We start from the raw sequence: 14,942 nt of genomic DNA, 5'->3' as shown, positions 1-14,942 counted from the left end.
AGTCGCACGTCGAAATGTAATTTCATGGCACACAAGTTTTTAATTAAATTTCATGGCAGACGGTACCAAAGCGAACTGAAGCAGAAGCAGGAGTAGAAGTAGCAGGAACAGCAGCAGAACCAGAAGCAGAAGCCAACTCGTAGGCAGCCTTTTAACATGCAATCAACAAACCACTCGGCATGCATATAGAGCAAACTATGTTTTACAGTGCATATATAATTGTATATAATATACAACAAAAAAAAATGGGAGAGAAAGTGGGGAATATACATATATATATATATATATATGTAAAAATGGCACACAAAACTGCAGCCTTAATGCGTTTTTCAAGTGTCAGTGAGGGTGGAGAAACGGAGCAGAAGTCTGAGGAGATGTAGAAATTCTAGAGGGTGAGCAATCATCGTCACATAATTTTATTAAGCTCTTAGCAAGACTGCGCCACAGGCCATAAACGTAGACGTTGAGGTCCGAGTGACTTTTTCTGCCTTTTTGTGGTCCGCTGGTTTGTTGGTTATTGCATCTGCAACATGTCAGCCATCACGGACTCGACAGTAAATTCAAACTGATGGAGTCGTTCACATGGGAAAACTTTAAATCGAATAATCTACAATGAGAAAAACAAAAGCCATTCGGTAAAGACATTTAACACCAATCTCCAGATCCCTTTATATATAGAAAGTTTTCAAATCGAGATACTCAAATAATAGTAACGAATCTTTCTCATATGTTTTTGAAGGATTCTAAGTAGGTTTTCAACAATTTGAGTCAATTACAGAGCCCCTTAGGGGCCCTTAATATATTGGGTTCTGTTTTTAAAGTGATTCACTTTGAGACATTTCTTTGTTACTCTGGTTACCAACATCCTCAAGTGGCTGTCTGTAATTGCATCTACTTGACCTTCTCTGCCCATGCTTGTTACTTGTTTTCGCTTTACTTGCTCTTGTGCCAAGTATATTGATATTTATTTCATTAGCTTGTATATTTGGTCCGGGCAAATCAAACAAAATTGTGGAACGTTGTCGTTGCTTTTGCCATTGACAGGAGACGACGGAACGACACTTTGACTTTGTTTATGGTAAACAACAGCCGACAATATGTATAGTATTTGGCCTTCGGGCCTTCGACTGAGGGCGTACGTATGTACGTATATGTATGTATATGTGCATGGGCGTGGCTTTAGACTAATGCAATTCGCTGTCACTGCCGCTATCGCTGTGTTGTTTTTGGTATGCGGTTGGCAATAGTTCTTAGTGGGACGACAGACAAACTTGCTCGGTATATGTCTGCGGCATAGTTAGACATTACAAACACACACACACAGACACACAAATGCTTGCGGTGGAGGCGACGATATGATGTAGATAGGTGGGCGGGGGGAAGACGCAACAAGTTATGCAGCCGCAATTAGTTGTGCCCTGGCCCCGACCCCGACCCCTGATTAAATTTCTTGGCATTAGTGCCAAAACCAAAAGCAGGCAACCAAAACCAAGAGTATGACAGCACGAAACGTTGAAGAGGCAAATTTCATTTGCTGGCACAGCACACATGGCGTATGCGTTATAGAAACAATTTACCAATTTTCAAAAGATATTAATGATGATGACGATGAAATGATAAAATATTTTTGCATATTTCAACTATGACTACATGTAATGCAGAAATTTTAGTTAAGAGAATGTACTATACTCATTTACTCGTGTCTAATTTTAAAAATGTTCGCAGAGAATTTTCGCATATTAAACCGAGCACAAAGAGAAATGAGGATAATTTTGTGATTTCATTTATTATGCAAATAGTTTTGGTCAGTGTTGACCCTGTGCTTTAATAATAAAAAAGAAATCTTCCTCTCTCTGTCAGTGTGGGTGGGTATGCGTGTCTCTGTATGTGTGTGTGTGTGTGTGTGGCAACAAATTTATGTGGCAATTATCAACACTCTCGTATGGGGAGCCAAAAGTTCCGACCCGAAAATTTTCATTAAAATTTCCATTGTTTGCTCGATGAGATTCAAAAATTGTTGGTTCTTTTGGCTTTCTTTTCCCTTTCTTTTTTTTTTCTTGTTTTATTTTGTGGGGCTTATCTTTAGTGTAATGTGTCTTCAGTGTCTCTTGTGTAAATTTAGAAATTTATAGTTATTTAAAAATTCATACAGGAATCTCTCACCCCTCTCATCACCTCTCAGTGGCTCTATCTCTTCCTCTTTCTTTCCCTTTGGTGTGTTGTGGGTCTTTTGTAGCCAAATATGAATAAATTATCTGAGCCATTGTTTGCCAGCTTGAAAAGTAACCAAACGACCAACAACTATAGTAGAAGCTTCGTGTTAAGATTTTGGTCACAGCCAACATGGCTACCAACACCACAACAATTTCGTATATGTGTGTGTGTGTGTATAGAGTGTAGTTCTGTGCATTGTCTTAACTCAAACTCGAACCCCCAGACCCTTAAACTTGCTGTTGACATGGCTTTTGTCATTTTCTGGTTACGGCCAAAAGCATCCGGAGCCACACAAAGTCGTAGAGTAGAGCCAAAGCAGACGAATGAAGAAGGCATTGGGTATGGACCCGTGAGGAAACCTTGACCACTCCATTTTCTTCTTCTCAAAATTTAAGTCATAATTTTTCAAAATAATGTTAGAAATCATGTTCATTCTAATGCTAAAATGAAATTGCATTCAATCCATGCCAATTTATACTCACGATTCAATAGATATTGGAGATTTTTATTGGCTTTTAGTGGAATAACTTTTTGCAATCACAAAACAATAATTTCTATTTATACTAAAATGGGAAAATTCTTTGAAGAAAAAACTTTAAGTGGAAACTTTTCTCGGAAGATCATTCTTCATTTAATTCTCTTTTTACCTTTATCAGAAGATATTTTTGTCTAATTACAAAAAATACTACCCTTCTAGTTCTTTCAACTTGATTTCAACTATTTAATTGCATTTCTGGTTTACATTCCACCTCAGGAAATTTAAATTAATCAATCTCTCTGCCAAGTTTATTTATTCAAGTTTCTTTTCACTCTTCCTGAGTTTCTTTTTCCACATTGAGTATTTTGCCCGGGTTGAACATTTGTGTAATTAATAACGGTCATGGGGGCCACGGAAATGCCAACCAGCGAGCCGCTTAAATGATTAATGAAGCTAAAAATGTCAACTTTTCCACCACCTTTTGCCCATTACCTTTTATCTCCCTTTCCCTACTTCTTTATGCCCCCCATTCATCCAGCCTCCTTGTATTGCTGCTGCTAAGGCAAAGTTTTTGCACCTGATAAGGCAACAGAGTCAGCGCGCTGTCCATCAATTATTCATTAATCAACACTAAATACAGTTAAGTTGATATTAATTTCCATTCGCAATTAATTAAGGGTCAAGTGATGGTTATATATACACAATAATAGGTGCACATATACACGCATATAGAATAGATGTAGGTGTGAGTTCTTTTGACTATAGAAGTTGCAACATTTTCAATTTGCAACAAATGCGAAACGCTCAAAAAGTTTCCCAGCAATTGCCAAGCAAACTGAAAGCAATAAGCAGTTGCCCCCCTTTTGGGTCATAAAACAAACAGCCAGTTTGTCGAGGGGGTCGCTTGGGGGGAGGGACACACCCACTCTTACCTACGTTGCCACTCTGTGAAAATGCAATCAAGTTGCAGCTCAAATGGCCAGCGACAGGCAACGGCAACAGCAGCAGCAACAAAAAGTGTCAATTGACAATGAAACCGAAATGTGACTACGATAAGGCAGGGAACAGAATTGGGGGAAAGGAACTGATGGCTGGCAGAGACGTACAATATAGTGGAGAGTCTGCTCAGTCACTCAGCAAGAAAGTGAGTCAGCATGAGACATAAAAATCCCACGGCCAAGTAAGTAAGTGAGTCTGCTTTTCGGTTAACGATTTGGCCATTTGGCCAAGCACTTTTATCCGCCACCTAGGAAGCTTCAACGAAGGCTTCCTTCCAACTATTTGCTTCGCACAACTTTTGCTCAATCCAAACTTGTATCCTTGTGTGCTTGTATTCTTATGTGAGTGAGATTCACTCTGTGTGTGAGTGTGTGTGTGAGGGGAGGGATTGTGGGTCTCAGTGTTAGTGTGTGTGTATTCGCCATCAGACATTTATGTAAAAGTTTTTGGCATTCCTTGGGCTCCCGCTGGAGCGTTCAATCTTCAGAGGCTAACTTAATTGAAATGCAGCATTTGCTTTACCAACAACTTCTCCAGCCGAAAGGGACTATGAATGAGAGAATTGCTGTACTTATGTGTGTGTGTGTGTGCGTGTGTGTGTGTGTGTCTGTGTATAAGTTGTTATGGATAATACCAATTATCCAGCAACCTAATTGAAAAGGTTCAAGCTATACGATGATCAATGGGCAACATAAAGTGGAAAACAAATAGAAAAGTAAACTCCCGAAATCAACAACACTCATAAAATAATATTTTTTGTGGTAATAACTTTTTTAACTCGAAATCGATGTAAATGCTTACATATATATACATATGTATATACCTGGAATGCTGTGTCAAAGGTTAAGTGATTAATCGAGTCATGCCTCGAAATAGACTGCTAAAAGTAAATCTTGAATAGTTTGTCTATAAAATGCTCTTAGTAGCTTATATTATCTATATCTTATATTCGCAGCCAGCATAAAAATGTTACTTATAAACGCATCAATCTCGACAGTTTAAGAAACTGGTTAGTAACTGCCTTTAAAAACGAATTGGTTGCTCTATCTATAGTTTCCATTTAGAGGTTTATAACTCGTTCATATCGTAAATGAGATAAAGTAAATGTTTTTAAAAGATGTGACATAAAATTTGTATTTAGCTTCACGAGAATTAGAACCTGTTGTATATGTCACACAGTTTAGTCGACAATTTAGTTTTTCCTTTTTGAATTTCTTCATAAATATTTATTCAATTTGCCAGAACCCATGTTATTTTTGCTTTGCAAATGAATTTCATGAAATTTTAAAAGTTTATTTCTGTTTATTTTTGATTTTGAATTTTATATGATTTTTCTGCTGAGTCTGCTAATTGTTGAATATTCAACAGAGAAGGCAAAAGTTTTCATAGAAATTGTTTTCAAAATGATTTGCTAAAATTGTTGCAGCTTAGAATTCACTTTTAGTGATTACAATTGCATTTTATACGGCCAACTGACATGCGAGTGGCACATTAGGCAGCACACATAGAATATGCCAACAACGAAATGCACTTTGACAGGCACCAACTACCGCTCCTCTGCCACAGGGACGCATGGACAGAGTCGACAACCAGAGTCCCCCCTAGCCCCATCCTATCCAATTGGTTCACACAATTTTTAGGCAATTATTTACTTTGCTTGCGCCGCAGAAGCCCGCAAAGCTTATCTTGACAGCCATTAAATGGCCGCAAAGCGTTTGGAATATGTGATTTATATATGTGTGTATACATACATACATGTTTGTGTGTTTGTGTGTGTGTTGGTTTGCGTGTGCGTGCATTTTTAAGAAGACCCCAAGCCAAACAGTTGGCAGAACGTGACCAGAGATCTCTGCAACGGCCTTCTAATCGCGCTTATCTCGCGACTTTTTCACTCTTGCTCTACCCTAACGCTCCATTTCTCTCACATTCTCTCTCCTTTTAACTGTGTCTTTCCTTATACGTATGTATGTATGTATGTATCTCTCTTCCCATATGTATCTCATACTGTTTCGGTGACTCTGTCTATCATTTTTATCGCCTTCGGGGAGCTATTTAGTTTATTGACCCATTCTAGATTCTAGGTAAAAGTTTACATGCCTAGCAATTTGTTTAGCAGGCCATAAATTTTCGTAGCGTCCCCGCATCCGCCAGCCATTTTCAGGACCCGGCAACCACCATTTTCAGGACCCGGCAACCACCATTTTTGCCCCAGCTAAATCGAAAAAGGGCAACGTTGGGAACAAGGGAAATTATTGGGCGATTTTCATGCAAGTTAATTTCCAGTTAAAGTCGAGATTGCCATTTCATAAAATGTGGGCGGAATTTCTATAAATAGTCAAAGGTTTCCATCGCATGATAGATGACTTTTGCTTTTTACAGTCAGCTAATAATAGCAATTCAGTCAGAGCCATTCACTGGAATCCTTTCCAAGGATGCTTTCATTAAACATTTTCGCTTCTGCAGCTGCTGTTCCTGCCGTTGATAGTGATGTTGATTTTGATGATGATGATGTTGTTGCTGAAGCTGCTAGGACACACAAACAATATATATTGACATTTCATTTAATTACGAAAGTGAGAGAAACGAAAGCGTGAAAGATTTGACCTTTTAGTCCGAGCGATGTGCATGAGGAAATGCCCATGGATAAAATGAATGTGCTGCGAGACGGGAATGAGATTTATTTTATGAAGTGAATATTAAATGCTCAACCTAATATTTAAACATCTTTGTTTAAGCTTAGATTTATGTTTATTTTATTCTGGATTTTGCGATTCCCTGAATGTCTGTAACAAGTGATTAACCGACCGAAAAGGGTAAGGTAAGGGTAAGTTAAGAGCTTAACTTACGCAATGGGAATTTATATAGGAAGTTTTCCTTAACGGATTTACTAAAAGTAGACAGACAGTTTTCTCTTCTATATCTTGAATATGTTTCAAAACTTTACGAGTAAATCTCGCTAACCACGAACTTTGACATTGCCAACATTCGTCTTAACCCGCGGCTGCTATCGGAAGCAGGTTTCACCGGAAATGTCATCAACTGAAGATTCATCTTGTTGTTTGTATACACACACATACACATACACATACGCAGACACATATTAAATGCGATTTTTGTCTTTTTTCTTTTGCCGACATCTATAAACAATTTTCAATGTTTATCAAAATGGCTGCAAGATGACTATTAAATGTTAAAGTTAAGTCCGCTGGCTTTGACTGAGGTGGGCTTTATGCAAATCCTTGCCACGCACACACACACACACAAACACACACACCCAAATAAAGAGAAAAGTCTAAACGGCAAAATGCTACTAAGCCCACTTACTTACAATTTAGCTGAGAAAAAATGACAAGGCCAGAGAGGAGAGGAGCAGAGAATCATATTGCGAAAACGAGAGTGTAAAAAATTTTTGCATACATAAAACGGCGAGAAAAAGAAGCACACAAAAAAAAAGCAGAAAAAATGAAACACAAAACACAAGAACAACAAAATGAATCCAGCTTTATAGCACACACTCACTCACTCACATATATACATACTTGACTTGATTCCGCAAGTGCCTTAATAGTGTGCGTGAGCGTTTGTATGTGTGAGTGTGTGTGTGAGAGTGTGGACTACTTTCTTGCGGGCGGCACAAAATCCAATCAACATAACGAGCTACAAGCGCCGCTGAGCGGCATAAAACGCAAAAATATATATATATATGTATGTATGTGTATAGAAATGTATGTGTGCGTTTCACTACACATGTATGTGTATAGGCATGTGGGCGAAAATTGCACACAGTATGCTTCACACTGCGAGAAATCATATATATGTATATACAAACACGAGCACACACACACACACAGAGAGATGATTAAAAGAAACCTAAACCCATGGTGGATATTCTACAATATAGAATATGGGATTTGATTGCTAAAAAAATTTACAAGGATTTCATATATTACTTAAGCAGCAAATACATTAAGTTTCTTGGTTTCATTTAAAGCCTTCTAAATGTTTATCCTTACAGTCAAAATTTCATTTTGAATCCAGCCTTAAACCAATTTAAAGTATTCCCAAAACATTCTTCTAAATAAATCGGAACGTGAGCTAACAATTTAGCAAATTTAAATGCCTATAATCCTCTAAACATTGATAATCTCGAAAAATGTATAAATTAAATACCCAAATCTATAGTTATTAGACAATTTTTCATTCGTATTTATTTTATAGCATATTTATTGGGGCCTCCAGTGATTTGGCTTGCAATTAAATATTTTATTATTGCTTGAAGCAGTTCCGATCCATGTCAATTGTTATAATTGCCAGCTCAAGCTGTTTCAATATATATAGTTACAATATATACTTATCGGTCCATAACCAAATATGTTTCTATATGTATGTATGCATGAACATGGTACGTTCATTCAACTTAGCGCCTGAAATGGCAAATGCAACTGTAACTGCAACTGAAACTGAGGTAGACAAGCGTTTGTTTTGTTGCTGTTGTTGTTGGTTACAAAAAAAACTGTGTCGACTTGCAACACACAGACAAACAAATGAAATAAAAGTAAACCCATTTACACCACATTGGGTGCAACTGGAACTGGGGACCCAGCCAGGGACTGGGATTGTGGCTGTGTCTGGCGGTGGGCAATGGCGCCGACTGCTTCAGCTTGGCAAACGGCAAATGTGGGACATTTGGCAGTCACAGGCGCATTGTTAACTTTCTTTGACAGCGGGCCAAAATAAAAAAAAAAATATATAAAACCCACGAAGAAAAACAAGAAAACGCAAAAACAACAATAATAATAGCAATGGCAGTAATGGTAGGACCGCCTGGGTCCATGTCCTGAGCTGTTTGCTGCTTTTTTCTCCTCAGTAGTTGTCCTGTTTTTGTTGCTGTTATTTTTTCGTATCATTCAACAACAACAACAACAAACCAACTGTTCTCTTCTGGCTGGGCGAGTGTCTCTGTGTGTGTGTGTATTTATGGGACAAAATTGCAGTCACAGCAGCAGCAAATTAACACAGCTTCAAATAGTACGATGATTCCGCAGCCTGTTGCCCAGGTCTGACCAGACCAATGCCTCCCATTTGGACAAATTGATTATTTGCATGGTCCTCGAATGTGAATCGAAATGGGTCTCGTATTCGGATCCGGTCATGGCCAACGCGTCATGCTTTTACACATTGGACAATGCAATAGCAACACATAAAGAAAACGGGGCGTGGTGTGTGGTTCCATTTATACCACACGCACTTATCGGCCATGCACAGCACGTCGGCAACTGAAGTGCAGCAAAAATGCTTACAAAAGGATTAATTCGATTCCAATATTCCGCATACGATTTACGCATATTGGCATACCGCATCCGTATCCTCTCCTCAACGAAATCCCCCATCGACTCCGTCGTGGGCTCTGCATTGGTTCGAGTCCTTGTATCTCGTTATTGCAGCTGCTCCTGGGAGTGAGAAGATATTTCGAATTCACATTGCCATTGTGTTCAATCGAATTGTTTTAAAATTCTTGCTGGCCAAATTTGCGCACAAAAAGAGCTTAGAGCAATGTGAAAAAGCATTCGAAATATGCTGAAAAGGCCAGTGCCGAGAATTCTCGAAAAACATTTGTGGATACAAGAGAAAAAGGTCATCTCTACGCTCCTCTTATTCCCCTAAGATTATTTACATCTCCTTAAGCAATAAGTACACACATTGTTCAGTTCAATGCATTTTCATTTGCATTAAATCCTTATATAATTTTAATACCATTCACATCGAATAAGTCTCCATTTGGGCTACATCCATCTTAAAGTAAACCTAAGGCTGTGATGTCGGTAAATTTTGAGGTGTCTCAGGGTGAAAATTTGCAAACTGCAATTGTCCAATCGATAAGCAATTAGTCATTATATTAATTATTAGTATCAATTTTGGGCTGTCTGAATCATTTTAAACTATAAACCATTATAAGTATAGGAAGCACATCCTGATGTTATAGAGATGTTCAAGATGCAAGTAAAGTAATTAAACTAAAATTGTTATTAATACAAAGTCGACTCAGTTTTGCTTGCAGAGCGGAGATAAATATTAAAAATATAGGTACTAAAATCAAAACAAACTATAATAAACTTAACGCTTGTCACATCTTTTCAGCCATCTCAACACACACACACACAAGCGCACGCTCTCTCGCCTATACATTCACGCATTGCTGCTATAAACAAGTATTCATCAGGATCAACACTCAAAGGACTCCCGCAAGCATTCGCAAATCTTTGGCCTAGCCATGGGCAGCGGACATTATTTCTTGGTGATTTTCTACTTTGCCAGTCTGTGCAGTGCTTCACTGTAAGTATTCCAAAATATAAAATGAAATTTCACCAGAAGATAAAATTAACAACAATCCACTCATTCACTTACTGAATCACTCACTCACTCACATACAAGATATACATAGTCATAGTAGATGCAACATGTATATGCCGCTTCTATATAATTTAATGCCATTTTAAAAGCTCTCGTTATGTTTGTTTCACAATGCTCTTGTGGCCATGGACAGGCCGCTTGAAATTCAATTTACATACAATTGCCGTTAATTTGAAAGCGAGAGCCACGCCCATATAAAACATATACACTATTCTCATTTATACACATTTACATACATATATATATATCCCATCTTTTTGAAGTAGTTGCTGTAGTCCACGCAGTTGTAGATGAAATTTTCTTTTAATTTTTCCGCCTTTCATTACACCATATAAATTTAATTTTTCCATTTTTGCTAACAAAGAACATTATAAAAAAAAAAAAAAAAACATGCATAATTAAAATTTAATTAATTAACCATGCGCAAATTTTTGTCGGAGCATAAATTTTGGAATTATTTCGACTCAAGTCGAGGTCAGAGTCAGAGTTGATAATAATGATAATGACTTTGCCTGGGCTAAGTGATAAGTGCGACAGTGTATAATAATGACACTTTCACTCCAATTTGTAAATACTATAACAAACAGAAACAACAACAACAACATTTTGCTGTAAATTTATGCAATTTTGAATTCAATTCACCTTTCTTTCAAGCAAATGTTTTTTTCCAAAACTACTTCAAAAATCCAAAAAAAAAAAAAACCAAAAAAAAATTATAAACTTTATAAAAATTTTTAAAATAACTACACCATTAAGAAATTTTTCAAAAAACCAAAACAAAAGTAAAATTCAATTCAAAATTTAAATTATACCGTTGCGTACCTATCCATATCCTGATTTCAGAGCAAATAATGCCAAAATAAATTTCCGAGAAAAGGAGAAAAAAGTGTTAGATCAAATTTTAGGTGCAGGCAAATACGATGCCAGAATACGACCATCGGGAATCAATGGCACAGGTGAGCATAAACTGAGATGATTCAAAAATCTAAAAACTAACTAATAACAAACAAAGAAAAAGAGATGAAAAACCAAACACATTACAATTATCTATCAATTATTGGTCTACACTTATTCTTAGCTAATGTAAGTCTCTTTTCTATTTGAACAATTCACATAAGCTAGCTTAGTCTAAAACAAAATTTATACTCTAAAACACACAAACCGAAATATTAAGCGTTGTTCTTAGCACTAGTTAGTTAAAACCAAAACACAACAAAAACAATCTCAAATATTAAACTAAACTCTATGCCAGATGGGCCCGCCATAGTCAGAATCAATCTATTCGTACGCAGTATAATGACGATTAGTGATATTAAAATGGTAAGTTCCATTCAGAGAAAACAGAACCATCACGAAAAAAAATGAACAATAAACTGAAATCTGAAAAATATTGATCAGACCGACCCAGTTATCGAAATACCCTTTCAATCAACTCCTGGCTCATCATACCACCATTTCCATCAAGTAGATAAATCTTATAGTTTTTACATAAATACATGCAATGCATACAACAAATACAAAATATTTTAAATACAAAAGTTCTTGTTTCAGTTCAGTTGGTTGGTTAACCCTTATATTGCTCCTTCTAATCTCTATAGTTCATAACTTACTGCAATAACTTACCTATATAAACTTAATCCGTTGGCTATAGTTATGATTTCGAATTTTTATTTTTCGCTTTGTTTTCAAATTCGATTCAAAATTCTAAGCATACCTCATCGAGCTTTCTCATTGAGAATGAAGTGCAAATTATGAATCGAATGTTAAACCAAATGTTGTTTTAAATTCATTTAATTTTCGTTAAGATTTTGTTTCTTCTATCTTCATACCACAAAACAAACTAAATCACGACACCAAACGAAGATGAATCCTCTTAAAGAAAAACATTTGTTGCCTACTTTTTGGCCGAAGAACGCAAAATGAAATGAGTTTTTCGTATACGCAAAATGATTTTCAATAAAAATTTCAAGTTTGCTCTCATATAAATAAGAACCAAAAAATTTTGTTTATTTTTTCTTTCGAAAAATGTTATTTTTCCCATATTTTCAAATAACTAATTATACATAATAATTAAACAAGAAATAAATGTGTTTCCATTTTAATTACATATAAAGTTTTGATTTCATTTAAAATCATTATTATCCGCTGTTTTTTTTTCTTCTTCTTCTTCTCTTTTGATTGTGTTCGTTGGATTGTTTGTTGTGTCATGTTGACTTTTACCGCAGCAATATGACATCATTAAAAATGTAAAAGCCACATAAATATTGAACCAAAAAAAAAAAAAAATGTAGCCATAACCACATACATATTCGCGCACACACACAAACACACACACACTCACGAACACACAAATAAAGGTCAATAATTATAGTAAAATTTCATATCTCTTATTATATATACATATATATCTCTGGCAGATAAGTTTTTAAACATACACATCAATTAGCAAAGCCAACTCACACACACACACACACATACGTCTCCCGATTGACACCAACAAATCTCTTGTTAATTTTTATCTTTCTTTATGCATTGATATATAGACAATGACATATCTCTCCCCTCCTCCACCCGTAACGGCCTAACCCACCCACTTGCAGGCCACTCACAACTTAAACTAAAGCAACATCATTCCCTTTTTTTATGTTCGAATGTTTAGTATCTATTTTAGCATAACATTTAGGATTATACCATAAAAGCAAAATTTTATCTAACTTAGCTTAAGACGGAACTAAACAACAGTTCAAATATTTATGTAGTAAGTAAGGCAAAAGTCATAAAACACATACGAAACAGAAAAACTAAAACTTTATTACAGACTAAAAGAAAAAAGCGCATAAATGGAGAAAAACACACACACACACACACTCATGCATTTGTGGTGTGTGTGTGTGTGAGTCTGCTATATAAGAGAGAGAGAATTTTTAAGTTTGCCAAGGGTTGCCCGCCCCTTTGTTGTACTTAGTTTTTGTGGTCTCTTTTTGGTTGTCTAACATGCATATTAAAATCGGTACAAACTATGTGTATTATCGTTCCTCCAGATGGTCCCGCTGTTGTGCGTGTCAACATATTCGTTAGAAGTATTTCGAAAATCGATGATGTGACTATGGTAAGTGCGCGTAAAACTAAATAAATAAACCCAATTTTACACAAATTTCCAGAGGTTCTCAATTCTCAGTAAGATACTTGCTCCTAAAAGGGCAATTTTTCCATAGGTCGCTCAGTCAGTTCAGTCTATTTTCCACTTTGTCCTTCTCAAAATCTACTCAGCTAGGGCTTCTCAATCTCTGTCTGTGTATCTCTCGGCGATAGGTTACGTTCTGCTGCATTTATATATACATTTTTATATAATATAATATACTAACTATATCTGATATTGGTACATACATATTAATGGTTTGACTATCGATGTGATATGTTTTATAATTATTATAATTTTTGTCTTTCTTTAACTAAACATTCTTTCAAATTAGCCTTTTCGATTAGAATTTATTATTTTCGTTTGCATTGGAAAGTTATTCTTAGTTTCCAGAACAAAAAAAACAATAACAATTCTAAAAAAAAAAAACTCTATAAGAAAATGTCTTTTTGGATCTCTCTAACGCTCTCCCTCTTCTTTCTTGTCTTTCTAACAATCTCTGTCTATATATACACAAAATTTCAATTTATTTTCTTTTTCTATAATTTCTATCTACCTCTTCTACTACTCTTCCCCTCTCTATTCTTTATGGGAACTGTAATAAATTTATTAAACTTCACTTAATTATTATGAAATCCTTAAACGAATTTGAATATACATACAAACAACATTTTATTTAATTAATAACAATAACAAAAACAAAAACAAAAACGTTTGCTAAAAATCATAAATAATAATTTGAAATAATTTTATTTTTAATTATTGATGCTATTCAGTGTACTTAGAAAACCCCTTAATCAAATGTAAACTAACAAAACAAAACCAAAAAAACCAAAAAAAAAATACCCACAAAATTTTAACAAAAATGTCAAGTGTTAATTTTTTAAATGTGCTTTGAACGTGTGTTGGTTGGTTCATTATTTAAAAATTTACAAAGCAAAAATTTTTTTTCATGTTTTTTTCACTTTGGGTTTGGTAGTTTATTTTTCTATTACATTTTAAAACTTGAAAATAAACTAACTCCAAATATTCATTATAAAAATGAGACGATACACATAAACAATTGAAAGTGTGTGGCATGCATTTTCAATAGAAAAGACAAAAAAAACTAAATGAAATAACAAAAATGAAAACAATTTGGTAAAAAGAAATCCCCCCCCTCAATTAATATTTTTAAACAAATTAATTTTTTATTTAAATAAGCAACAAATATGATTAAATTAGTTACACAAAATAAGAGAGAACTTTTTACATTTCAAATGAGATCCATGCAGACATTTTTTCAAAATTTTTCTACATTTTATTTTCATCCAAATTGGATTTGGTTTCTTTTGTTTTTATTTCCTTAAATTATGATTTTCACTTTACATACATTTCGTGCACACATAAAACTCATCAAAAATAAAATTTAAATATTTAAGAATTCGTTAAGTTAATAACTAAGTCATACAATTTAAATGAATAAGCATCAACTATGAAAACAATTGAAAAACCAGCCAGCAAATTCTCATCAAAAGCCAAATTGAATTTTTAGCTAATATGGCAACAATTGTGCAAGTCAACATGTTTCTGCGCTCGATATCGAAAATCGATGACTATAAAATGGTGAGTCCTGAGTCGAAAACAAAAACCTTTTGAAAAAAAAAAAAAAAACTCAAAACGAACACACAAAACTACAACAGCAAGAATCCCGCTTACTCA

The 14,942-nt window shown here is 35.2% G+C and overlaps 1 protein-coding gene across 13 annotated transcripts in view; it reads left to right on the top strand.

The window, feature by feature from the left end:
• Positions 1 to 14,942, top strand: part of GluClalpha (glycine receptor alpha 1) — a 38,909-nt gene that overhangs the window by 7,548 nt on the left and 16,419 nt on the right. For 8 of the 13 annotated variants that reach the window (XR_011033620.1, XM_068301529.1, XM_068301531.1 and 5 more), the window contains exons 2-4: positions 9,830 to 10,024; positions 10,946 to 11,058; positions 11,355 to 11,422. Coding sequence is in view for 12 of the 13 variants with exons in the window: in XM_068301529.1 (XP_068157630.1) it covers positions 9,963 to 10,024; positions 10,946 to 11,058; positions 11,355 to 11,422 (243 nt within the window). In the remaining variant the exon portion in view is untranslated. Of the gene's footprint in view, positions 1 to 9,829; positions 10,025 to 10,945; positions 11,059 to 11,354; positions 11,423 to 13,143; positions 13,212 to 14,942 lie in introns of those variants that run through there. The other 5 variants (XM_068301530.1, XM_068301527.1, XM_068301528.1 and 2 more) reach the window with 2 other exon arrangements.

Source organism: Drosophila tropicalis, unplaced genomic scaffold, assembly GCF_018151085.1.
Source record: "Drosophila tropicalis isolate 14030-0801.00 unplaced genomic scaffold, ASM1815108v1 contig_878, whole genome shotgun sequence".
NCBI classification, from domain to species: domain Eukaryota; kingdom Metazoa; phylum Arthropoda; class Insecta; order Diptera; family Drosophilidae; genus Drosophila; species Drosophila tropicalis.
This window is presented reverse-complemented; position numbering and strand designations above follow the sequence as displayed.